The sequence below is a fragment of the Rhinolophus sinicus genome, linkage group LG11 (genome assembly GCF_036562045.2).
Source record: "Rhinolophus sinicus isolate RSC01 linkage group LG11, ASM3656204v1, whole genome shotgun sequence".
Classification (NCBI taxonomy): Eukaryota; Metazoa; Chordata; class Mammalia; order Chiroptera; family Rhinolophidae; genus Rhinolophus; species Rhinolophus sinicus.
Window position 1 is genome coordinate 66,981,683 of NC_133760.1, and position 25,552 is coordinate 67,007,234.

A 25,552-nucleotide genomic window follows, 5' to 3' on the forward strand; every position below is an offset into this window, starting at 1 on the left:
CCTCCATCGCCTCCGCTCCCACCCCTTCCTCCGCCCGCTAGCCAGCCAGCCCCAGGCAATGCGTCCCCTCCCGGCCCGGCCCCTCCCCGCCCGGCCCTGGTCCAGCCCGGCTGGCGCGCGAGGAGCCACGGAACCTGTAGTGCGCTTGCTCCGGGATGCACGCGGCGAAAAGACCGTGGGACCTCAGCCCCCAACCTACACTGCGCGCAGCCGAGGGCGGTGCCCGCGATGCCCCCTGGGAGTTGTAGTTCCCGTCGCCCTTCCTCCCGCAAGTGTGATTCCGTAAGAGGGATGGAGCTCTAGGGCCGGCGACCAACGGAAAGGAAAGGAGTGACAATAGGTGACACAACGAAGGGGTTGAAAAAGAAAGGCTCCAGAGGAGTTGCGGTTTCCAGGGAAGGAACGCCAGAAACCCCTAGGGTTGGGAAGGTGGGGGCGGAATGACTCTCTACCCTGACAGCGTGAATTTCCTTCGTGTGTGCACATTTGCGGTCACGTGAGCAGGCATTTAAAGGAAACGCAGCGGCGTCACGTGAGAAGAGCGCCTGCCTCAGGTTTACAGTTGCTTGATTTTTCTACTTCTGTGAAATCGGGACCCTGACACCTGTCTGAACTTTAATGACATTGTTTTTAGAAGGAATAAAATAGGACCTTCCCTGCTGTGGCAATTTCTGACACATTCTGGGCCCGGAAGTTTAAAATCAGTCCCAAAAGAAGGTCGAAATTTCAAGGCTATGGAATTACACGTGGCTTTAAAAGAGGCCAAATTTTTTATCTATTAACTCTACTAGGGATCTAATCTGAAATTAAGATAAACCTATCAGCAAAGGGGAATGTTAACTAAAATATGAATAGTGAGTTCCCTAAGTGGTAGGATTTGGGGTGATTTTTTAAAACTTTCTTTGTACTTTTCTGTATAATTTTGTTTGATATTTATTTTAGAAGGTGTAAGCACAAAAACATGTATGGCAGTTTTATTTTTACTAAACAGGCATCTGAAACGACTTGAATGTCCAAAAATAGGTGAATGGTCACAGCCTTTAAAATAAAGTTTGCCAAGAACTGTTTTTAATGATAAAGGGAAAGAAATGCTTATGATAAAATAATAAGCTTAAAAGCAGGAGACAAAATTGCACATTCCATAAGATTTTAACTATGTAAACAACAGTTGAAAAAAAATACATTAAAATGCAGTTGACCCTGAGTGCAGATTATGGGATAGGTTTTTTCTTCTCTATTCTCCGAGAAACTGAGGCAAAGGGGCTCTTATAGTTTATTGTTGCTCAGGGAGTGACAACTCCAGAAGGACATCTATCTTTGGAGTAACCATATTTTCCTTGGAAAGAAGGAACAGGAAATCACCTGCCCTGATTTCCTCCTTCCCTGTGCTATTGCTTTCTTAAAGCTCGGTTCGTTTGTGGAGTTGTCTTACCATGAATTGAATCTCGTATTCTGGTCTTCCAATTTGTGCCTCATACTATATATTGGAAAGCATCTGAGCCCTGCCACTTTTCCACAAAGCCCACAAGTCCACCAGACACAAGGGCTTCTTAAGCTTTCACTTCACATTCTGGCTTTCAGAATTTCCTTCCTGTTATAAAGAACCAGCCCTGAGCTTCATCCTCCAGCTGTCGGGGCAGAGATTAGCAGCTCTGTAACTGATTTCTTTCTTCCCTCTAATGCACAAGGGAGCTGCGGTCCTGCCACCTGGCATGTGTTGGAGCTCACAGGCAGCAGCTGCCTACCTGAACTGCCACTAGAATTGATTACTAAGGGGATGAATTAATTCTTCAGTGGGATGTAGTTACAAAACGTAAGGAGTTGGGGCACTGGAAAGAAACTGATATGCATCCTTTATTTATTTAGGCACTGTCCACTGGTTGGGGCCGAACATCAGGGCACTGCTCAGCCATTCTCGACGCCATCTCTACCCACCTGCTGCTTCTGCCCTCTTTGTTACTGAGACACACCAGGCACAGTTGAAGGTGGAAATACCATACTGGAAGCAGGGTGAGTAAGCACAAGTTTATGAACTATTTAGTTTATGAAATATTTAGACTGCAGTCCTTTTTCCCTCACCTGGCTCGTTCAGCTTCCAGACCCTGGCAGGCAGGAATGTATCTTCCATGCAGGAGACTGAAAGAACTTCTCTGGGGTAACTGATCAGTCCAAGAAAGAGAACTCGAAGATACTAACCTGAGAGTTTCATAAGGAAATAGGCAGCCAGATCTACCTTGGTGAAGACCACACTCATGTTCACAGAGTTTCCAGAGAACCATTAGGATGAGCAGACAGACAAAGTTACCAGATATGTGAAGAAAACCTTTAATATGAAAGGCAGAGGCCAACATAAACAAGCAGGAAAAAATAAATAACTTGGAGGAAACAGAGGCTAAGCATGAATAAAAAAATCAAGACCCAAAAGAAATCATCAATATCCTCAGAGACTGCAGATATTGTATTTGTGAAAGAACATGCTGTTTCAGGATGTGAACACTCAGAAAACAAACGAAACCTTTAAAATGAAAGCATTCTAGCAGAAAATTTTAAAAACTCAATAAACAAAAGAGAATGAAATAAAAAATAGGAAAAATGCATTTTATCTTTGCTCAGATTGTTGAAGAATGGCGTCATGTTTTATGGCTTTTATATTTGTGTGTAATGAATGTTTTAACATGATACATACAATATATTGTGTAGCTACATTTTTCTGGGAAAGTTGATCTTTTAGGAATTGCCTTTCTGATCTTCATGGTTTTTTCTTTAAATTTCCAAGAACAAAGAGAAAGAAAGAAAATGAATTAGAGGGCTACTCCAGGATGTCCAACATCTGAACGAGTTCCAGAAAGAGGTAACAAAGAAATTTGGAGGTGTGGATGTTAATCAAAAAACTAATTCAAAAAATGTCCCAAAACTGAAAGATGAGAATATCCAGAATGAAAAGAGCCATTAGGTGCTGAGCCCAATGGATGAAAATAGACCTACATTAATATACAGTTTGTAAAATTTCAAAATTCTGGGACAAAGAGACAATCCTTCAAATGTCTGGAGTGGGTCAAGGACAATATTTTTACAAAAGCAAGAGTCAGAAAGATATTGAACTTTTTAAAATTAGTTCTAGAAGCTAGAAGATAATTGCCTTCAAATACTACAGACCCTCTGCCTTCGCCAGAGAATAAATGTACAGTCAGCCAAGGTTAGGAAGAGCAGTTATCTGACTATGCAGAGTTAGGTAGGGGATCAGGGATCAATCCTCCTGCTTTCATTTCTACCTTCTGAAGTACCTGATGCCTCAAATTCAGAGCCTTCTGGTGGTGCTACAACATGCATTTGCCCCACTGTTGGCTAAGACTTGAGCTTTGGTAAGTCTGCTAAATTTCCACTCATCATTTTCTTTCCAGCTTTCGAAACTGTTACTATGACTTCCTCCTTGCTCCACCTCTCTGTGTCCTCCTTGTGGGCCGAGAATGAAGAAGAGCTAAATCCTTATCCTCTGTATTGGGAAGTCAAATGATAACACCTAAAGTGAAAATTTAAGAGCATTATGTTACTCAGACAGATGGAAGTAAATAGCATAAGAATTATCTAAAATAAAATGGTTGGCTCCTAGGAACAGGAAATGATGGGCTAGAGGGTGGGAGTAGGTACTGAGACAGCTGTTTTAATCAAGACTTGTAAAACTATGTATTTGCCTTTTCAAACTGTATCATGCGTAAGTTAGACGAAAATAAACACTTTAAAAGCAGGCAAAGCAATACATAAACAGTATATGGACACATAGCTGCATACGTATATATAAACGTATAATGGACTGGAAGGAAACCCACTAAACCAAACAGCTGTTTTTCTGTCAAGGAAGGGGAAGGTGAGAGGAAAAATGGGACGGGGTACCAGTCAAAGAGAACTTTAGCTAAATCTGTTACACTTTCTTTTTAAAAAATAGGGTAGAAACAAATGTGATCAAATGATTTTTAAAGAGTTGCTATTTCTGAGTAGTGGGAAAATATGGATGTTAGGCTTTTCTTTGTGCTTTTTTATATCTTTCAATTTCTTAGATTAAAGAGACAAAAAAAGAAAACCTCGGGCACAGGGAAGGATGGGGCAGTGGAGAGACTGCTTGGAAGAAGCTGGGACCAACAGAGGCAGGTCTCACAACCTAGGAAGATGGAAGACTGAGTCTGAGTTTGAGTGTTCTAAGAGCCTCCCAGAGCAGTGAATACGTGGAGACCTGTTCTCAGGGTAGCAGCTGGGCTGCAGGGAGTTCCCCAAACCAAGTTCCTCTTGGATCCTGAGGTGTTTCTTCCAGGGATCTAAATCAGGAGCTGTGGTAGGAAAGTGGCCTCTATGGCTCAGTCATGAGGTCTGGTGCGCCTACAAAAATACTGTAAGATTTCTTGGTTGGGGTCATGTCTACGGTCCTGGATATCCAGTGGCCACCTAGTGCCTGCATTCACAGAAGTTGGGCTGACAGTGCCCTCTCGTGGTCGTAGTCTGTTAACCTCCACAGCCAGACATAGAAAGCTAACATTTCTCAGCTTTTTCAAGTCCAGAATGAAGTCCCCATACATCCCATTCCCCATCCTTTACATAAGTATTCCCACTAAAGAAAGAAGAGGTGGAGGGAATTTCCATGGAAATGAAAAGAAGAAGGAAAATTGTTAACATTTTCCCTGATTTCAGAAAAGATCATTAGGCAACACGATACATTTTATCGAATACTGTTGTGTTTTTGTTGTTTTTTTTAAGATTTTTTTTTTTATTGGGGAAGGAGAACAGGACTTTATTGGGGAACAGCGTGCACCTCCAGGACCTTTTCCAAGTCAAGCTGTTGTTCTTTCAGTCTTAGCTGTGGAGGGCGCAGCTCAGCTCCAGATCCAGTTGCTGCTGCTAGCTGCAAGGGGCACAGCCCACATCCCTTGCGGGAGTTGAGGAATCGAACCGGCATTCTTGTGGTTGAGAGCCCGCTGGCCCATGTGGGAATCGAACTGGCAGCCTTCGGCGTTAGGAGCATGGAGCTCTAACCGCCTGAGACACTGGGCCAGCCCTGAATACTGTTGTTGATAAAGGTTAAAAAGTAGCTATGCTGCTGACAGCTGTCACCGCCAGAATGAGCAAGGTAAGCAAGGGATACATGGCGGCCAGAGGGAACACAACATGGCCTACCTGGAAAGGAAGACAAATCAAAGGTCAGAACTGAGAGTGGCGATCTGGACTCAGGAAGACACTGGGCCCAGTGTCTGCCATATACTAGCTAGGAGGTTGTACACAAGTCATTTTGCTTCACTGAGCTTGTTTCTATGAAAAACTAGCGCCTCTGAATTAAACAAGAGATGGTAGAATGCAGTGGCCAAGAGCCCACTCGAGTTGGAATGGAATCCAAGCATTGCCACTTACTGTGTGGTCTCAGGCAGATTACCGAACCTTTCTGTGCCTCAGTATCTTAGGAATGTTAACAGTGCCTCATAGGTCTGTTGTGAGATTCAACAAGTTAATGCATGTGATGTGCTTGGAAGAGAGCCTTGCAAGCATAAGAGTTAGCTATTGTTATTATTTTAATAATCCACATGTAAAGCACCTAGAATCCATCAGATCAGAGTCTTAGTTCCCCTTCCCCTGGAATCTGGCTCTTGGCAAAATGCTTCTGTCCCCATCGTGAGTTACTCCCCAAACAAGTCTGGTCGACATTCCACAATACCCTGAGTGTGGAGGTACCACCCCTCTTCCTCCCCAGATCTCCTTTCCACGTGATCCTGAGTCCTTGCAACCCAGTTCTCAGTCTTCTACTGACACCTTTTTGGAGGAAGTGGGGCTAACAGCCTTCCCTCAAAGAAGTCTGAATTCCTTTGACGGCCCAGGGTAGGAAGTGTGTACCAGAATGCACGGGTCCCACTGACATCCCTTGTAGAAGGCAAGAGGCCCCCCCGGGGGGGGGGGGGGGCCAGGATTGCCACAAGGAGCCGTGCTCATCTACACCAGCAGGGGGACACTTGCTTCCAGTTGGCACTCAAGGGGCAAGCTGCGTGTTCTTAATCATCTAAGATCAGAGCACAGTGAGCCAGCGGTGGCCACAGAAGAGCTTTTGTCCATATAGAGCCGACTGGTCAGGAAGGACAGCCGGCACATTAAGCTGACATCAGCCAGACATCTGTCAGTCATGCCCTCATTAGCACCAGGCTCCTGGCCTTTCAGAACAGCCTGAGGAGGAAGTAGAAGGCACATGAGGTCGGAACCTGATAAACAGTTAGGTCGAGACCAGAGTCTATGAAAAAGCACACCAGGAGTTTATACAAAAACCTTTTATTTACTATTTATATTTCTTCTCCCCATCCCTACCCCCTGATCTGGAACCCAGCCAGCGCCTAAGGCTTCCTGCTCCTAAGGTCTTGAAACTGGGGCCCTGGGGACGTGGAGGGGGCGTATAAGAGGTGGGAACTCTCCTCACCCACCGGTTGTGGACGTTATAGGAAGCTTTCCTGCCTGCCTGAAGCTCCAGCAGCTTCCCAGCGTAGCCCCTCAAGTCAGAGGACCCATCCTCCACAGGACGGATATGAGAAAGAGACAACACGTGTCTCTCCGAGGCCCTCACTCACTGCTTCTACCCCACGCCAGGCTCTGTGGCGGAATCAATCTCATGGAGATGGAGCCCAGCCACACAGGGTGGGATGGAGAAGGCTGCACTCTGGGTCCTAATCCACAAACAGAAAACAGGAAGAGGCTGGCCTGGTTGAACTGAAAGGAGGGTGCAGAACACAGGGTGGGTTACTGGCCTGGGGCGGGGCCAGTTGGATACCTGCAGACGGGTTATAGCTCCCATGGGACTAGGTACCCCTAGAACCATAACTACCTAGAAGAGGGGACAGGGAGCCCGTTCCCACTTAGACAAAAGACTAGGGACACAATAAACACTTTTGGTCTGAGAGTGCCAGGAAAGGGCACCCATTGGCACAGAAGGAGGCAGCCAGCACTCATCTGCCAGATAGGGATTTATCTGCCTCCCTGGCCACCAGAGCCCCACGCTGGGTACTGTCACCCCTATCTCTGCCATTTTGCCCCACCAGAAGCTCTGCATACCCCATGATCCTGATGCAGACTGGTGCCGCCAGCCAGACTCCAGCTGGTAGGGAAGAAACAAGGGCCTGAGCTCCAGGGCCCCTCCCAGGCTGAGGCCCACCCACGGATCAGTCGGGCTCTTTCTCACAGTCCTGCTGCCAGGAGCCAGACATACAGAACCCTCCTGCAAGGGCACTGGGCCCGCAGGTTCTCTGGAAGACGAGATCCTGGGGAAGCACTCGCAGGGAGGAGGAAGAGCCTCGGAACAGTATGTGTTTCTCTTTCCTGTCCCAGGTCCTGCTCTCCAGCCTCAGAAGTCCGAGTCTGCATCCATGAGCTCTGCCTCCATCAGGTTGGTTCGGGAGTGAATGGGCCCCAGCACCTGCCGGCAGCCCTGAGCCCAGGCGGTGTGGGCGGGGGCACTGGGCAGAAACGGATCCTGCAGGGGACTTGGCTCTGGGCAGAAGGGGTTGGAGACCAGGGTCCAGGCTCTCTGTCGGCAGGACTCCCCAGCTCCCCAGGCACCTGTGGCCACCAGGCACTTCTGCCGGGGCAGCTGTGGCAGTCGAGGCACAGCACTGGAGGCAGGGGTGGGGGCGGGGTGGTGAAGCTCCGGCGGGGGCACCAGTGGGCACACCTCCTTTTTCCTCTTCCTCCGCTTCTTCTTCCGGCCCAGGCGCTTCTCCAGCTCTGGGGAGATCTCTGCCTCAACCAGCCAGAGGTTGGCTTTTTCCTCTGGGGGCACTGACAGTGGGAGAGAAAACATGAGCCTTGAACCTGCTTCTGTCCACGTCGCCCTTCTCTCCTTGGACCCCCACTTCTCTCCTTGAACCCCCACTCTTTGAGTTCTGAGGCCCACAACTCTAGACCTCTCGTACCTCAGCCCCACACCTTAGCTCCTCCATGGCCTTTACTTCCTTTTTCCCTCCTGGTACTCTAGTCCTAGGACCACCCCACCCCCCCCATGTCCCCACCTTCCTACCGAAGCTTGAACCCCATACCTGGAGTTGCCACAGGAGTGACAGACACATCCTGGGGTAGTATGGCTCCTCTCCGAGCCACCATCTTGGTGACATGCTGGGCCCAGGCTGAGGACACATCAGCTGAGGGCTCATTGAGGTCAAAGGCCAGCCCTGCTGTGGGGATGGAAGGAAAGGGTTCAGTCCCTCGCAGTCACCACTCCGCCCTTATTCAGTACCACTCACCTTCCCCCAGCAGATGGCTCCCACTGCACCTAGCACAGAAAACCTGCCCTGGGCTCACAATGGTCTCAACCCACGCCCAACCTGAAGGGTGGGACCTCACTGGAGGCCAGAAGGCCAGTTCCTAGAACCCCGACTTATTCTCGCCCAGGGAGAACAACTGGAAGCCACAGGAGAAGAAAGGGAAGGGAGATGAGTCCTCTTGGAACCAAAACAAACTATTGAACCCAGCACAGAAACAGAGAAGGGAGAGTGACTAGGGATGGGATGTGAACTGAAGAAGAAGGAGTGTGTGAGGAGAGCAGGTAATGCTTTATTCCTCACAGCCTTCCATGCAGTCCGTGTGTTCACACCAGCCTGGGGGGGAATGGGGCCCGGGCACTGTGGGTGTGAAGTGGCTCCGGGGGAGGGAAGGGGCGGGCGCTTACCCACAGGCCCATCATGGGAGACGGTGTGCATACTGAAGGAGAGCTCCTGGCCTGGGTTCTGCAGCAGCTCGCGCCGCTTGGAGAAGGCCTTGGCAATCATCTTGCTCTTCTTGATGCGTTTGGGCTCATCATCACTCTGTCCAGTCAACCTGAGAGCAGAAGGGACGGGGGAGGGGAAGTGGAGGAGCAGCCACTTCCCGTTGAATCTTGTGAAAGACCAGTGACCCCGAGGAGTAGAGGCCTACTCTGCAAGAAGAGGGCCTGGCATGCAGGGCTCCTGTGTGCAAAGTTCTCAAATCATTCTACCCTTAGAACAGGGGTGTCCAAACTGCAGCCCATGGGCCAACTGCGGCCCACGATCCATTGTTAATTGGCCCGCAACAAATTCCAAAAATATATTTAGTTTACTTAAATTAACCAGGTGAGGCAATACGTATTTCATCTCAAGTGAGTGGCCCGGCTGTTTGTGTATTTTACCGCATATGGCCCTTAGTGAAAAACGTTGAAAAAAGTTTGGACACCTCTGCCTTAGAAGATGCTGGCAGCGGACTCAAGACCCGCCCGTGGCTCCCCAGGACAGGAGGCGTCACCAGGGGGCAGTAGTGAGCCACAGAGAAGGCAGCGTTAGGCGCCTCAGCACAGACCCTTAGAAATCTCGCCTGCCCAAGGCTGTGCTAATGATGGGGACACGGAGGCTGAGAAAGTAAGACGGTGGGGTCAGAACAGGCTGGCTGCTGACCCCACCTGCACCAGGTGCGCCTCCAGATGAGCAGCGTGGCCTTGGTCCAGACCCAGGTGCTCATGGCAATACCGGTTCCAAACATGGCAAATAGGTTGATCTTCTCCACCAGGAGGCTGGGGCGATTCTTGATCTCACAGTCGGGGATGGGTTTCTTGGTGGGCATCCCGATGGTCACATTGGCCTGGCACCTGAGGGGAGGGGTGACAGACAGAGGAGGCTCTCTGGGTTTCCTGGGTGGGTACCCAGACAATCCCTAAGCCCCAAGCACTAATTCATAACCCTGGGTGCACATTAGAGTCACCTGGGAGCTTAAATAACGACTGATGTCTGGGCTGCACCCTAGACAACTAAATCAGATGTCTGGCGGGGGGGAGGCCCAGGCATTGGTGCATGTGCAGCATTCCCGACTGGAAGCGGGAGGTTTTCAGGAGTCTGAAGCAGTCAGGGCATGGACTGGTGTCCATTTTAATGAGCATTTTAACTGCTGGTCCTGGTACCAGAAGATGCTGCATTTCTCTCAGCAGCTAAGATGCCTTCCTCTCTCAGATTCGTCCTCACTGTGACACAGAGCACAGGCCAAACAGCAAGAATTAACAGGCTGTTACCTTATCATAGACAGGTAACTATTTCTGTGCAGTGCTCTACCATAAGCTCTGTAAAAGAGTACGTGAGAACTGGAGAGAGCAACTTCTGTGACCAACAGGTCCAGTCAAAGAAGCCAAACATGAGATGGCCTCTTAACAGTTCTAAATGCGCCCACCAGACAGCCATGGGGTGCAGAGGGAAGGGCGGAGTTGAGCAGGGACTTAGGGCTGCTTGCCAGGTTTGCTAATTACAGAGCAATTGACATCTTGGGCGCCCAGAGCAAAACGGGCAGTCTCACCTACCGTCTGAGGCAGGGACCCGGCACACCCCCAAAGGAGGGCGGTCCCTGCAGCCCTGGCTCTGGCTCCCACCGCGGCTGCCCCCAAGCCTCTCGCCTCGCACTCACAGCACGTAGTCCCGGAAGCTACGCTCCCACTCAGCCTGATTGAAGAAGTCGTAGAAGTGGCAGCTGAAGGTGATGAGCACAAAGCCAAAGGCCAGGAAGCCAAAAATTCCTGCGGAGGGCAAGGGGCGGGCAGGATGTTACCACTCCCAGGTGTGGGAGCAGCTGTGGAGAGGAGGGCGTATGCCCCACTTAGGCCTGAAAGACAGCTGAGTGTGGGGTGAATCCATGCTGGGCTCAGTTCAAGAACGGCAGTCTCCAAACAAGGCATGAAGGGCGCTCGAGGCAACTGCGAGAGGGCCCAGTGGGAGGGAAATGGGCGTGAGGAAGCAGTCTTGGCATGAACTTGAATTCTTGCCAAGAAAAGGTCCCTTTTTGAGCTGCTACCACCCCCCACACCCACCCACCCACCCACACAAACACCCCCAGCCTTGTCTTGTCCCATGGCCACTGACACTGCCTCCTCCAAGAGCCTGTCCTGCAGGTCCCAGGAAGGTGCAGGGCGGGCTGGGTAGTACCTCAGGCCACAGGCCCGGGGGCTACTCACCCAGGCGCAGCATCGTCTCGTTGATCTTGCTGGCAGCCTTTTCACTCAGCAGCCCCGGGTGGTTACTCTTGATGGAGAACAGAGTCATGACTCCTGGACAGAAGGGAGACCTCAGACATTAGCGGGGGCGAGGCCACTCCTGGGAGAGAAGAGGTGTGGCAGGGAGGCTGTTCTGGCCCTGGAGTCCCAGGTCTGATTACACCTGTGCTGATGGAAAGCTGGGGGAACCGGAGACACCAGAGAAATGGAGCACAGCTGGTGACAGATGTACCATGGATGGCGAAGACTGGGGCAGAGTGCAGACGGACAGTCAGGAAGAGAGAGAAGGCCCCTCGGTCCTGGCCTGGCCACCCCTAAGTAAGGCAATGAGGTCAGAGCTCTTCTGCTGGAAAAGGCATAAAAAGAGACTTGAGAACAGCGCCGTCTGATAGAAATACCATGGGAGCCACACACATAGTCTCAAATATTCCAGAAGCCACATTAAAAGAATAAAAAGACACAAGTGAAACTAATGTCAATACATGTTATAAACAGCTGCTTTTGTTTGTTATAGCATCATTTCAACATATAATCCATATAACAAATTATTAATGAGATAGTTTACTTGGTGTGTGCTATGTCTTTGAAATGCAGTGTGTGTTTTACACTTAGGACACATCTCATTCTGGACTAGTTTCGACACATGGGGCGAGTGGCTACTGAACAGGGCTGCACAGATAAATCGGAGGCTCAGACAGTGCCAAAAAGAGGGGCGAGGTGGGCTGAGCAGAAGGCTGACAGTGCAAGGGCAGGAAACTGAAGTTTACAAAGAAAGTGCCACAAAAACGAGCTAAGAAGATATGGAGGCTTAGTGTGGAAGTGGTAGACTGAGAAGGGGAAATTAGGGAACAGGAAACCTGTGCAAGTGAAAACTGTATGTGAGTGTATGTTATGGGCAGGAGGGGGGTGAGAAACCACGCTCCAAAAGATTGAGAGAATATATAAATTCAGGGTGTGCATACTTGACTGAAGGCCCCAAGATGGTCCATGTGGACAAAGTAGGTTACCCCCGTACACGTGCACCCAGCGAAGGGCTGAGTGGAGGCTGGAACCCAGACCAGGTTCCACTCAACAAGCTGTGAGCCCTAGCTCAATGTTCTGGAGAAAGGGGTGCATTTTTCTGGCCAACACAAAGGTGTTGTCCCATACCAAGTGCCCAAGGGACTGTGTCTTCCTAGAGGGGGCACCTTCCACTTAGCTCCAAGACCCTGTGTGACCTGGCTGAGGTCCCATTGCGAAGGCAGCAGAGCTGGCTTTCACAGAGCAGGCGCTCAGTATATGTTGTTGCCCGACTGGTCCTGGCTGGTGTCACTCACTCACCTCGGATGAGGAAGTAGCCTCCCACAATCAGCACCAGGCCAATTGGCGCCAGCACGAAGCCAGCACGGTATCGATAGTTCTTGTAGCCCACGAAACAGATGCCACTCACGGAGTCCCCATCCACCTGGAGCAGGACGGGGTGGGAGGAACAGCGTCAGTCACTGGCCCCTCACCCAAGCCCACCCTACTCAGGTCTCCAGCCCCCTACCAGTCACTATACCTGGGCCACAGCGAGGATTGCCACAGTGAGGACAAAGGGGAGTGACCACGTGAGCAGGTGGAAATAGGAGGTCTTGCCTGAGAGAGGCTGGTAAGTGGTGCCCAGGGCTTTGAAGGAGGTGTGCCAGGCATAGGTGAGGACCACAAACCAGACGACACCAGCCATCAGGGCGTAATACACAATGACAAAGATGATGACGCAGGACAGGGTCTCGTTGGAGCTGTGCAGACATGTGGGGTGTCACTTGGGGAGGTCATTCTGTATTCCCTCTACCAGCTCTCTGCACCCTGTCTCCAGACTCTTGGCTTCTAAGGTCTGGAGGTTCCCTAGGAGTCATGGCTTGGAGACAGGACCCAGTCAGATTTGAAGAGGATACAGAAGATGCCCCTTTGAACAGATGCAAACAATCAAGGTCCTAATAATACTGGAGACCTTGGGTGGAACAAGGCAGAGCTGCACCCTACCCTGAAATTTCAGGTTCAAGTCCAACCTGTCCCTTTTGTGATAAATACACGTTTCAGCCTTCCTCCCCTCACCCTCACCTCTAGGTTCCCAAGACACCTACGTGGGCTCCCCAAGCCTCATGGTGCCATCTGCACGGCAGACGATCTCCCGGCGGGCACCGTCCATGAACTGGGCCAGCCAGCCAATGCTCCCCACAAAGAAACACGCATTGACATAGAAGAGAATAACTGCAGGGTAGCGATTCGAATTCCGCCAGTCAGCCACAAAAGTGGCCTAGAAGAGAGAAGTGGGGTCCGTTCTGTGAGGTTAGGGTTATTCTGCTGCTGCAGACACGCTTATGTGAACCCCAGGCTCCTCTTAGCACAAGCCTTCCCGGCGGCCCCTGCCACGTCATCCTCTGCCCACCTCCCTCTCCGCCCCCAGAGCCCAGCCTCGCTCACGGACGATCCAGCTCTTTCCCACTTTATGGGCTGAGCATCCTGGGCCTCCCCTGCCCCCTGCCCCCTCCACCCACGGGCCTGCCCTCAGCTGACCAGCGTGAAGAGCGTGCAGAGGCCCGTGATGGCACCGAAGACGGCGATGTAGCGATGCATATCCTGGTGTTCGGCCTCCGTGAAGAGTGGGTTCTGGCACTGGATCCCACAGCCCTCCACGTCCTCGTACCAGCTCTTGGGATTGTCGGTCCGAACCAAGGGAGCCTCACACTGGCCTGAACTGTTGAACTTGATGTTCTGCACCTCATTCTGGCCCCAGGGAAGGGAAGAAAGACAGTGCACAAGGGAGCAGAAGGCCCAGGGGCGGCCTTTGGTTTATTAAGAGGCACAGGGGTAGCGTGGCAGAGTGGCTAAGGGCACAGACGCTGGAGGCAACCCTCCAGGATTTGAATCCCAGCCTTGCCACTCAACGGCTAGGTAGCCTGGGGCAAATTATTTGACTTCTCTGTTACCTCAGTTTCCCCATCTATAAGATAGCAGAAACAAATGGATTCATTTGAAAAATGATGTTGGAGGAAAGCTCTACCGATGTTTTACATGTGCCTTGACTCCCTAAATACACGACAAACACCCTAGAGGATACGTTCCTGCCATCTGTGACCCCCGTAACTCTCTAACACCTAACAGTTGGTGCTCAAAAAAAATTGTTGAACACAGTTATATTTTATTAAAAAAAATAAAAAATAAAAAGAATCCCTGAGGGATGGGCCCAGCCAACATGCTTCAGTTTGGGTTTGTGGCCCGTTGACCTCATGGCTGCAGACTTGGGGTCTCCCAGGGGAGAAAACTCTGGGCTTCCCTGTCCTTCCTCCTGCTGGGTCCCGCCCCACGCCTGGTCCTGCCCAGTCCAGAGAGGACTGACCTTGCCCTACGGAGCACTCACCGGGCAGCCCTCGGGGAAGTGGTCAGGCGTACAGCGCAGGAAGTCAGGCCAGCCCCGCTCCCTCTCCACGATGGCGCAGGGGCCACGAGTAGCCTGGCAGAGGGTGCGGCTGGGCAGCTCTACCCGGTCGTTCTCGCACTTGGGCATGTACACAGCACACAGCAGGGGCTGGATCACTGCCCAGCAGCGGGGGGCATTCCGGAGGCCTGCAGGGTAGGGACAGGGTGGACACATTACAGTGAAGACCCCTCCTCACTCTGACCCACAGACACAGCTGCCTCCCTGTTCCCCAGGCCTAAGACATCTCTCTTTGCCACATCATAGGCCACTACTGCTTAGAGCTGTCGGGCACGATATTTCTCAACAGGGCATTGGGCAGGATGACTCTCTGTGCTGCAGGACTGTCCCATGTATTAAAGGACATTTAGCATCCCTCGACCCTGCCCACTAAATGCCAGTAGAACCCCTAAGTCATTGTGACAACCAAAAAATACTCCACCCCCCAGCCCCCTTCCAAGGTTGGTGACTGGAAGAGAGCCTGAAGAAGAACTTCTGGGACACCGGTCATGTTCTATTTCTTGATCAGGTACTGGTTACCTTGTGAAAATTAAGCTTATGATCTGTGCACTTTTATGTATGTACATTATAATCCAATTAAAGGTTTATGAAACAGGCCCCATTGCCAAATGCCCTGCTAGGGAGTGTTAGTGCCTCTGGCTGAGAAACCCCAAGTGGATTTACCTTGTACATGTTCTGGAGCGTTCTTAAACCCTGCTACAGGCTTCTAACAGGGTGAAGGAGGGTGGTGGGACCCACCCCTCATAGGGCCCAGGCTCCAGATCCAGGAGACGTTTCCCTTTGCCCAGCCCCCCAGGACGCTTGCTCCTCTTACCAAGCTGAGGTGAGATAGAGAACAGGTGGGAACTTAAGAAGAGGTAGTCAGGGGAGCCAGGTACTCCAAGGTCAGAGGAAGAAACAGGAAATCAGATGGAAACAGAAGAGGCTGTGTCCAGTGCAGAGGGAGGAAAGGAGACGTCAACAAGACAGAAACAGGAAGAGGCCTCCCAGCCCCCTGCCCCAGCCCACCTCCACCCCGCTGCCCCCGGGGCTGGGGTAATGCAGCATCCTGCCTGCCTCGCCCCTCCTGACTCATCCCTGCTTCAGGAACCCCTATTTTCTAAGCAAGAAGTTGTATTAGGAGAAGCTCCTGAGGACATGAGCACTAACATGGGTGCTGGCCACCCTGCCAGGTTGTGGGGGGACATGGGGGTAGGTAACTGCTCTTTTTTCAGGGGGCAGGGGAGGCAATATAGTAGAGGGATTAGGAGCGTGGACACAGCAGTTAGCCTGCCTGGACCCAAATCTTGGCTCTACCATTTCCTGGCTGTGTGATCTTGGGCAAATTACATAATCTCTATCTCCAGCCTCAGTTTCCTCATCTGTAAAATGGGGGATAATAGATTTATCTTGTGGAACTGTTGTGAAGAGTGAGATAGCAAGTTAAGTGCTTAACACAGTACTGATCATATAGGAAGCACTCAGGAAATGTTAGCTGTTATTATTACTTATCTGAGGCCTCTGACCACTCACAGCTCTCACTACGATAGAACCTATTCCAGGGGCACAGAGCAAGTTCCTATCACTTAAGCAATGATCTCGGGGAATGGTTCCCAGGCCTGACTCAAATCAGAATCATTTGGGAAACCCCTATCACTCTGGATGGAGGACCCACTCCAGGAATTCTGACTGGGTGGGTGTGGGTGAAGAACCCAGCAGTGGGTGCCAGGGGTTGGGTGGGAGGAGGGTTTGCCTATAAAGGGGCAGCATGAGGGACTATTTGGGGGTGACGGGGCTGTTCACTGTCTTGAATGTAATGGCTGGTCATACAACTCTATGTGTTTATATAAACTCATAGAGCTGTACAACAAACAAAGTGATTTTTACTGGATACTTATTAAATGACATATTTAAAATGAGGGGAAGAGCTCACTAGAGTAAAATGTACTTTAGAAGAGTAGCAGGCAATTAATTAATAAAAATATTGTATTTTTCTGGACTTTGTGATATGTTTAGTAATTATCAGCTTTTAAAAATGTGTAATTTGAGCCAGCCCGGTGGCTCAGGTGGTTGGAGCACCGCGCTCCTAACACCGAGGTCACCAGTTCGGTTCCCACATGGGCCAGTGAGCCGCACCCTTTACAGCTAAGATTGCAAACAATAGCTCTCCCTGGAGCTGTGCTGCCGTGTGCTGCCCTGGGCTGCTGTGGGTGCTGTGTGCTGCGGTGGGCTGCAGTGGGCTACCGTGGGCTGCCATGGGCTACTGTGTGCTGCCATGAGCGGCCGGTGACCGACGACCAACTGTGGAGCACAAGGCACATAATACCAACACGGGCCACGGAGCTGTGTACTACACAACTAGACTGAGAAACAATGTCTTGAAGGGGGAAAAAAAATGTAATTTGTTTTTATTTTTTTCTCATTTTAAATATTCTTTTGTTCTTTAAAAATAAACTCCCCAAGGAAAAGGTACATTAAATAAACCTTAAAAGACAATTGAGAAGCCATCTAGGGAAAAAATAAGTTGGATCCTTACCTCACTTCTTATATAAAAATAAATTCTAGGTGAATTGAAAACAACTACTGTGTTTCCCCAAAAAATAGCCGGATAATCAGCTCTAATGAGTCTTTTGGAGCAAAAATTAATATGAGTCTTATAATATAATATAATATAATTAATATAATATAATGCCTTATATAATATAAGGTATTATATAATATAAGACCGGATCTTATATTAATTTTTGCTCCAGAAGACGCATTAGAGCTGATTGTCCGGCTAGGTCTTATTTTCGGGGAAACACAGTACATTATCTTAAAAAAATTTAAGTACTAGAAGAAAAGATGGGAAATGGTTTTTTAAACCATGGAGCGGAGAAGGCCTTTTGATGTATGACACAAAACCTAGAAGCTATGAAATAAAAGATTTTAAAAAAAGACTTCAGAAAAATAGATAAATTCAGTAGACTGAAAAACAAAAAAAAAAACCACAAAAAATCAAAAGAAAAGCAACACACTAAGTAAATATATTTCTGATACATATCACAGGTAAAGAGCTAATTCTTTATGCGCATAAACCTCTTCCAAATCCATAAGAAATTCATAATCCTATAGAAAAAAGGGCAAAAGAGAAGCAGAGAAAATGCAAATGGCCTTTAAACACATAAAGAGATGCTAAGTCTCACTCTTAATAAAATCAATGTGAAATAAAACTACAATGAAAATCAATTTTTTAAACTCTAGAGCGAGAAAGATCAAATAACAGTGGTACCTCGGTTTTCGAATGTAATCCGTTCCAGAAGATCTTTCGAGTTCTGAAAAGTTCGAAAAGAGCCAACAGCTAGGCCTCAGGGTCTTGCACTCAGCGGAAGCCGCATGATATGTTCGACTTCCGAGGAGTGTTCGAAAACCGAAGAATTTACTTTCGCATTTATGGCGTTCATAAACCGAAATGTTCGTCAACGGAGACATTCGAAAACCGAGGTACTACTACTGTATTTGAAAATGCTGTAGTGGCAAGAGTGTGGAGGAAACTGGCACTTTTGTATATTTTTAGTAGGAATAAAAAATTACTAAACACTTGTGGAGACTATTTGGCATTATCTATCAAAGTTTTATACTAGCAATTCCACTTCACATGTTCACAAAGATAATTTATAAGATTATTCATTGAAGCATTGTTTGTAATAGCAAAAGAGTAGAAACAGCCTACATGTCTATCTATCAATAGGAGACTAGCAAATAAGATATCGTACATCAATATAATAGGCCACTACTCAAAGTTGAACTATTTGCATTGAAATGGAACTATCTCCAATACATCTTATTAAATGGATGCTGCTGAGTGGAGAACAGCACAGGGAGAAGGCTACTGTGTTTCCCCAAAAATAAGACCAGGTCTTATATTAATTTTCGCTTCAGAAGACACATTACGGCTTATGTTCAGGGGATGTCATCCTGCAAAATCGTGCTAGGGCTTATTTTCTGGTTAGGTCTTAATTTTCAGGGAAACACGGTACTACTGTTTTTTTGTGGGAAGAAAAAGAACTAAGGACACATCTACATTGGTACATATATTGGGTATCTCTAAAAGGACACACAGAAACCAGTGTTGGTGGTTGCCCCTGGGAAAGGGAAATGGATAGATGGAAACAGAAATGGAGGAATTTAATTTTTATTACTTTTGAATTTTGTACTATGTGCATGTAGTACCTACTTTTCAAAAGTAATTAAGCTTAAAAAAATAAATATGCAAGTTACTGAGATGGGGGAAGCTCCCCAAAGAAGAGAAGGGATGAAGTTGGAAACTAATAAAAAAAAAAAAGTTAAAATAATAAAACCATAAATCCATATCACAACATATCCAGTAGACTGGCAAAAATTTCAAAGGCTGACCATACCAAGGTATTATAGATGAGGAAGAGAGGGGACATTGACTTTATTTGTATTGTTTTATTTCTTTTAATTTAATAAAATATGAAGCAAACAGAAAAAATGGGAACACAGGTGTTAGTCTCTGTATTTTTCTACATTCACAGACTTTTAAAATAGCATTTAAAAATATTATACTAAGAAGGGGCCCATAGGTTTTACCAGACTGTCAAAGAGGTTCACAGCTCAAAGAAAATGAAGAACCATGCTATAAAGATATGATCATTAACATGGTATGATTTTGGCAAGGGGTGGACAAACAGATCTATGAAACAGAATAAAGATCCTGGAAACAAAAACATATTTGGACACTTGATTTATGGCAGAGCAGTGGAGAAAAGATATTCTCTTTAACAAATGATGCTGAGATACTATATATGAAACTGAAGTTCTAAAATGATCAACTCCAGGTGAATTATATGCCTAAAATGAAAGGAAAATCTATGAAGTTTTGAGAAGATAACATAAGAGAATAAATTCATGACTTTGTGGTACGAAAGGACTTTTTAAAATTAGATACAGTAAGCACTGCTCATAAAGTTTGATAAATGACTACCTTAAAGTTCAGAATTTCTGTTCAACAAAAGATACAGAGAATGAAAAGGCAAGCCACAGAATAGAAAAAATAATCAATGCATACAACCAATAAAGAACTTATATCCATGAAGTTCTACAAATCTTACAAAAATGACAGCAAGCCCTATAGAAAAATAGGCCAAAGATTTGAACAGACACTTCACAAAAGCAGAAATTCAAAGGGGCAGTAAACACTTGAAATGGTGCTTAACTTCACTAGTAATCAGGGAAATGCAAATTAAAACCATAAATCCATGGGGGGAGGGAGGTTATCACTGTGTGAGGGATATAAATGATAAATGCCTATTACATTGTTTTGTACACCTGAAATTAATAAAAAAGTTAAAATAAAATAAAATGAAACCATAAATCCATATCACAACATATCCACTAGACTGGCAAAAATTTCAAAGGCTGACCATACCAAGGATCAGCAATCCTGTAGAGCCAATGGTGACTCTACTACAGGGCTAGTGGGAGTATAAGTCAGTACAACTACTTTAAAAAACTGTTTGGTATTATAAAGGTACGCATGCCCTACTGCCTAGCGATTCCATTCCTCTAAGTACATACCTGGAGAAACTTGACCCAGGTGTATCAGGATATACATAAAAGAATATTCACAGCAATGGTATTCACAGTGGCCCCAAACTGGAGACAACTTAAATGTTTAACAACAACAAAATGGGTAAATAAAATGTGATCTATTCTACAATGGAATACTAACCAGCAAAGAAAAATGGGCTGCAATAACATGGATGAATCTTACAAAATAATGGAGAGCAAAAGACGCAAGACATAAAATACATACAGCATGATTCCATTTGTATAAAATTCAAAACCATACAAAACTGAAATATACTGTTTAGGGATTCCAAAATTAGATGGTAAAACTACAGAGCAAAAAAGGAAATGGTCATGGAAAACATCAGGATACTGGTTACTTCAAGAGGAGGGAGGGGGATATGATTGGAATAGACAAAGGGAGAGCTTTTAGGGGACCCTCCATGGTCTAGTTCTTGACTCAGCTGTCACTTTATAATTATTTGTTATTTAGACCTCTGTGTTTTAGGTATTTTCTGTATACATGCTACATTTTACAATTAAAAAGTTAAAAATCTGAAGCAAAAATGAAAAAGTGGGCCCATAGGTATTTTTCTGTATTTTACTGAAGTGTGTGTGTGTGAGTGTGTATACATACATACATACATACATACATATATATGATTCTGACCATCAGCCAGGTTTGCGAACAGCTCTAAGGAAATTCTTCCTGATCAGATCCTTCAAGTAACACATCATCACCAGCAACATCCCTCCTCCCACCTCTCAACTAGATGTCTGAGGGGCAAGTGAGAAATTTCTCCCAGCTTCTCGGCTGTTTCCTATTGGCTGCCCTGACTGGGAGACAGGGCCACATACCCCTGTGCACACACAGAGCACAGCAGTTGAAAGAGGCTACGTGCTGGCTCTCAGGGACCTATTTCCCTTGCCAGCCTCAGGCCTCTCTGCTTTCTTGCCCCATTTACCAAACCAGATTTGGCCAAAGGTGGGCCATGGCCTGAATATTATGTTTGTCTGGTCAGCCTGGAATGCCTGAGAGGAGGCATTTAAAGCTACAATGGGGAAGACGCTGTGTGCCTGAAGAAGCCCAAGTCCAGAGTTGAAAGATATAGGAGACCCAAGTTCTATACACACCTAAAAACTGGCCCAACCTGAGCTATGAACTTCCTCACTCAGTGGCATGCTTCCAAAGGCTCAGCAATCAAGCCGAGGAGGCAAATAGTGGCCACCTGTCTCCAGCAACTCCTATTCCAGATCTGCTGGGACTCTCCACATAGATGTCCAATGAGCCACATGAGAACGTAATGCACCTGGCCAAAACTGAACCCATGCTTGCTTTCTAAACCTACTCCTCTAGCATTCTCTAGCTTAGTGAAAGTGAAGGTACCACCTTCCATCTAAGCCTGAAACCTGGGTCTTTCTGCTTGCTCACGCCCTCCATCCAACTCATCGGCAAGTCCCATTGGCTCTAGCTCGGAAACTGTGATCTGTCCACTTCCTCCAGACTGTTACCCTGGTCCTGACTGCCATCATCTCTCACCTGGACTCCTTCACCATCCCCTAAACGAGCCACCAGGCTCCAGGCTTTCCCTCCAACCATGGCTTCTTCACACAGGACTCAAAGAGCTCTTTCTAAAATGCAAACATGATTACATTTTTCCTTGCTCAAAAGCCTTCATTGGCTCCTTATTATCTTCTGGATAACATCTAAACTTCTTAATATGGGGTATGAATCCCTTTATTTTCTAATTCTCTAGGTCTTATCTCTTATAATTCTATCCCTCACATGCTTTGATCCAGCTCTACTGAAATTCTTCGACTTCTTTAAAAGTACCAAGCCCTCTCACTTCTACACCTTTGTGCACGCTATTTCCTCTTCCTATCCCTTCCCACCCAACCCTTCCTTGGCCCAAGTAATTCCTACTTATTTCTCAGGTCATGGGATAAATGTCAGTTCCTCTAGTGGTGGAAGGGGGTGTGTTCTCTCTCTCCCCAAAGTCCTTTGTGTTCCTTCAGCACCCTACCTGTCACCATAGCTTTCACAGGTGTTACTAAAGCCTGTTTAATTGTCTGTCTTCCTTTTGATGGCAAGGACCATGTCTGTATCCTTAATCTTTATATGCCCCAGAACCTGATCCAGGATGACATGTAGCAAGCACCCAATACCTAAATGAATGAATGAGCGGAACTCAGAACTCAGAACTCAGGCTTTCAGAAAATAACGCGAAGAACCTTAAAAAGTTTACAGATGAAGACAACATACATCCTCTTCAATCCTTCACCCACAGAAACAACCTCTAAGAGCCAGGCGACACTGACCATATCTAATGCCAAATCAAGACACTGACTCAGGACAGGACAAATCACTAGTCAGAAGTTCCCAGCTGATGACCGGCCTGTGATTCTCACTCTTGACTCAGGTTCACTCTACCTACCCACTGACTCAGCTCATACAACATCTGCTTCCAGCCCTATTTCATAGAACATCCCGCAGAAAGACCCAAAGCAGAAAGCGAACAACCAGAACACATATGAGAATGGGACTAGGCTGAAGGATGAGGGGTGGCAGCAGAGAAGAGCTCAGAATGAAGTAAGGATCTGGGCTCAGTGCCGGGACCTCTGCAGGACCCTGCTCCACCAGAGGCACAGCTAATGAGGTTCAAACCTGCACCAGTAGATGGTTCTAACTCCTAAACTTTCCTGCCAAAACCTCGTCTGTCTACTCAGCAGTTGCTCTCAGGAGTATGGGCTGGAAAGAGGTTCATACCTTCCCTCCTTGATTTGATGATAATGACAGAAAGGCAGCATCCCACGTGCATTTAACTTAGGAGAATTCAACCCAGGGCCCCCGCAAAAAACATAAGGAGAGAGAAAGAGAATCCTCTCTTCGTGTGAGCAACTCAGAACTGGGTGAGATTCTAGTGCTGAGAGATTTGAATTTTCCAAACAGCTGGCTCCTAAACTCAAGCCTTATTTCAGGTAGCGCTCAAAGAAATACCTTTTGTGTTCCTTTTTTATTCTTTCAGTCTTCCGCTTTTACATTTATGTGACTTTAGAGACTAAAATGATAATTTCTCTGTATGCCCCTTCTTAACACTGTACATTATTCTACGTGAAACATATTACACAAACATATTACCATATAGAGGACGTATATGCAAAATCACAGACCTCATGTTATGGTAATTTATGGATTTTTCCAAGCTACTGTTAATCACACATGGTTTTTGCCTATATGCTGACTTTAAACCTGATACCCACAAAGGATGTACCTCCACCATGGGCACCATCCTCGAAGTTCCTCCTCTGGCATCTTCACCAACCCAGGAATGATAGGACTTTGTCTAACATTGGGCAAAGACTCAAAACTCTAGTGGCCAAGTTGACAATGACTGACAACCTCCATACACTCTCCTCATCAGAATTGTCACCAGCACCCAGGGCAGAATGCAGATGTGAGATATGGGGCACCTGGGGCCTGTCAAAAGAAGGAGGCTGCCAGCTCTGCTCCTAGCTTTTGATTTTCCTTTCTCTTTCAAGGTCTGTTTGGGAATCATCCTGGCTAGAAGCAAGGGATGAGGAGACCAGTTCCCTTCCTGAGCCCCTTTTAGGCCCCCAGAACAGAAGAGTGACAGGTGGGGAGATAATCCACTTCCACGGCCACTGGAGGACCTGTTTGGGTTCAGTCTGCAGTTTTTCAGGCCCAGCCATAATTCCACCTTGAGGTGAGGGCTCTGGGACTTCAGACCACCATGGAAGTATCCACAGGCTCTTAACACCCCAGACTTGTGTCTTTCCACAGCCCTAACTAGCCTGAAGACCCAAACTTCCAAAGAACACATAAATAATCGTTAGAATGGTCTCATTCCTTCACAACGTCAAACAAAAATCAAAGTCCCCATTTTCAGGTGAGGAAACCATGAAATCTGTGAAGACAACACAGGATCACCGTTCTCTGGACTTCCTGTCTTCCTGTTCCAGATTTCTGGAACATTCTGGTTACCTTTTAATTATTCATCACGAGGGGGTTTCTTATCCTTCACAAATTTCACTCAATTCTCACCCCCCCATGCCTAAATATTCTACCCCCATCCTTCCCCTTTTCATCTCCAACTTGATTTTCCAGTCTCTTCTCCAAGGTCTAAACACCTTGAATCGCCAAGGAACCCGCTTCCAGAGTGGCACTTAGGAGAAGCATCTCCTCTTTTTGGAAGATGTCCTTTCCTGTGGCTCGGAGCCCGCTCCTCACGGGCCCCTCGTACCCCCCATCCTTTGCTCACCCACCCTGCTCAGGCCCTTTGTGACCCGATTCCTCAACTTCCTCGCCCTCCCTCCTCATCACCGAGGGTCCCATCCTGAATACAGCCAGTCACCCAAGTTTCAGACAAGGTTCCTCTGGCTCACCCGGGTGCAGCTCCCGCCCTCTCCAAAGCTCAGGCCTGAGCCTATTCTTTCCCCGAGTCCCTGCATCCCATCACGCACCCCCCGGCTCCGGCTCCGGCTCCCGCGCGCTTACCAGACCAGAGCACCAGCTTGCCGTGCGCTTCCTCCTGTGAGTCCGAGTCCCCGGCCAGCAGCGTGGAGGTGGCCCCGTAGGGCAGCGCCGAGCCCAGGCACACGTTATAGCGCAGCGGCTCGCAGGGGGCGGCCCGGCCGCAATGGCTCAGCAGCGGCGGCGGGCCGGTCACCGCCGCGCTCTTTCTGGCGCTCCCGCCCGCGCTCCGCGGCCCAGGCCCGGTCGCGTTCCCGCTCAAGGCGGCCCCCCGGCCGGGGCCCCCCAGAAGCAGCAGCAGCAGCCCCAGGAGCAGGAGCTCCGGCCCCCGTACGAGGCAGGCAGCGGCCATGGCCAAACTCGCCAACTCAGCACAAGCCCTGGCGCCCCCGCCCGCTCCCCGGAGCCCCCCGGCCACACGCGCAACCTTTGGGGCCGCGGAGGCGACTCAGGCGACCTGTGCGCCCCACGAGTCCGGTGCCCGGCTCCCCCGGACACTCCGCGCGCCGCGGGCCCTTGGCGCCCAACTTCGCAAACTTTGGAAGCCGGGGCCCATGTTGGGCGACCGAGGCCCAGGCCGGGATGCGCAACCCCCCACCCCTTCACCTGGCAATCCAAGTGGTCTTCAGCCCCGGGAGCCCCCTGGGCCCCCAACCTCTAGCCCCATCCCCGCTCCCACCATTAAAACCACCTCCGGGCCCCGCGATGGAGGCCAGGCGCGGGATGGGAGTGCGGGACTAGGTCCCGGGCGCCGCCCCCGCGCCAGCCCGGGGCCCAGCCGCCACCTTCGCCGGAGCGCGCCGCAGCCCCCCGACTTCTCCCCGCCGACTACCCGGCTCCTTTGTTGCTCTAGCTTGCTCGGCTCTCTGGAATGCACGGCCCTCGCGGAGCCAAGCCCGGCCTCCCCTCCGCCACGGCTGGGGGAGGGACCGGCCGAGGGAGGGAAGAGGGGGGGAGAGGACGAGAGGAGGAGCGCGAGCTTCGGCGACCCAGGCGCGTGGAGGGGCCCAGGCTGGGGGCCTCTGCTGACCCTGCCCGCCTCCTGGGGGCAAGA

At 48.7% G+C, this 25,552-nt stretch overlaps 1 protein-coding gene and 1 long non-coding RNA gene across 7 annotated transcripts; one reads left to right on the top strand and one right to left on the bottom strand.

Annotated features, from left to right (window-relative positions):
* Window positions 1-13: 13 nt before the first annotated feature.
* On the top strand, window positions 14-8,655 carry LOC109458102 (uncharacterized). Of its 4 annotated transcripts, XR_012490438.1 has the most exons (6): window positions 14-554; window positions 1,867-2,010; window positions 2,777-2,851; window positions 4,841-5,116; window positions 7,345-7,402; window positions 8,404-8,655. It is a non-coding gene; the product is annotated as an uncharacterized LOC109458102 (long non-coding RNA). The 4 variants fall into 4 exon arrangements; XR_002139143.2 differs by lacking the exon at window positions 4,841-5,116; XR_012490440.1 differs by lacking the exon at window positions 2,777-2,851.
* Window positions 6,282-25,440, bottom strand: SMO (smoothened, frizzled class receptor). 3 transcript variants are annotated; one of them, XM_019751428.2, is made up of 13 exons: window positions 24,523-24,660; window positions 15,271-15,381; window positions 14,379-14,584; window positions 13,535-13,744; window positions 13,102-13,274; window positions 12,537-12,756; window positions 12,317-12,440; window positions 10,958-11,050; window positions 10,414-10,522; window positions 9,425-9,610; window positions 8,681-8,829; window positions 8,052-8,186; window positions 6,282-7,794 (listed from the first exon to the last, which is right to left on the bottom strand). In XM_019751428.2, exons 3-13 carry the CDS (start codon window positions 14,523-14,525, stop codon window positions 7,361-7,363), a joined length of 1,980 nt encoding a protein of 659 aa, XP_019606987.1. In that variant the 5' UTR covers window positions 14,526-14,584; window positions 15,271-15,381; window positions 24,523-24,660; the 3' UTR covers window positions 6,282-7,360. The 3 variants fall into 3 exon arrangements, with proteins under 3 accessions (XP_019606987.1, XP_019606976.1, XP_019606966.1); XM_019751417.2 differs by lacking the exon at window positions 15,271-15,381 and having other exon boundaries at window positions 8,052-8,183; window positions 24,523-25,440; XM_019751407.2 differs by lacking the exon at window positions 15,271-15,381 and having other exon boundaries at window positions 24,523-25,439.
* Between the last annotated feature and the right edge of the window lie 112 nt (window positions 25,441-25,552).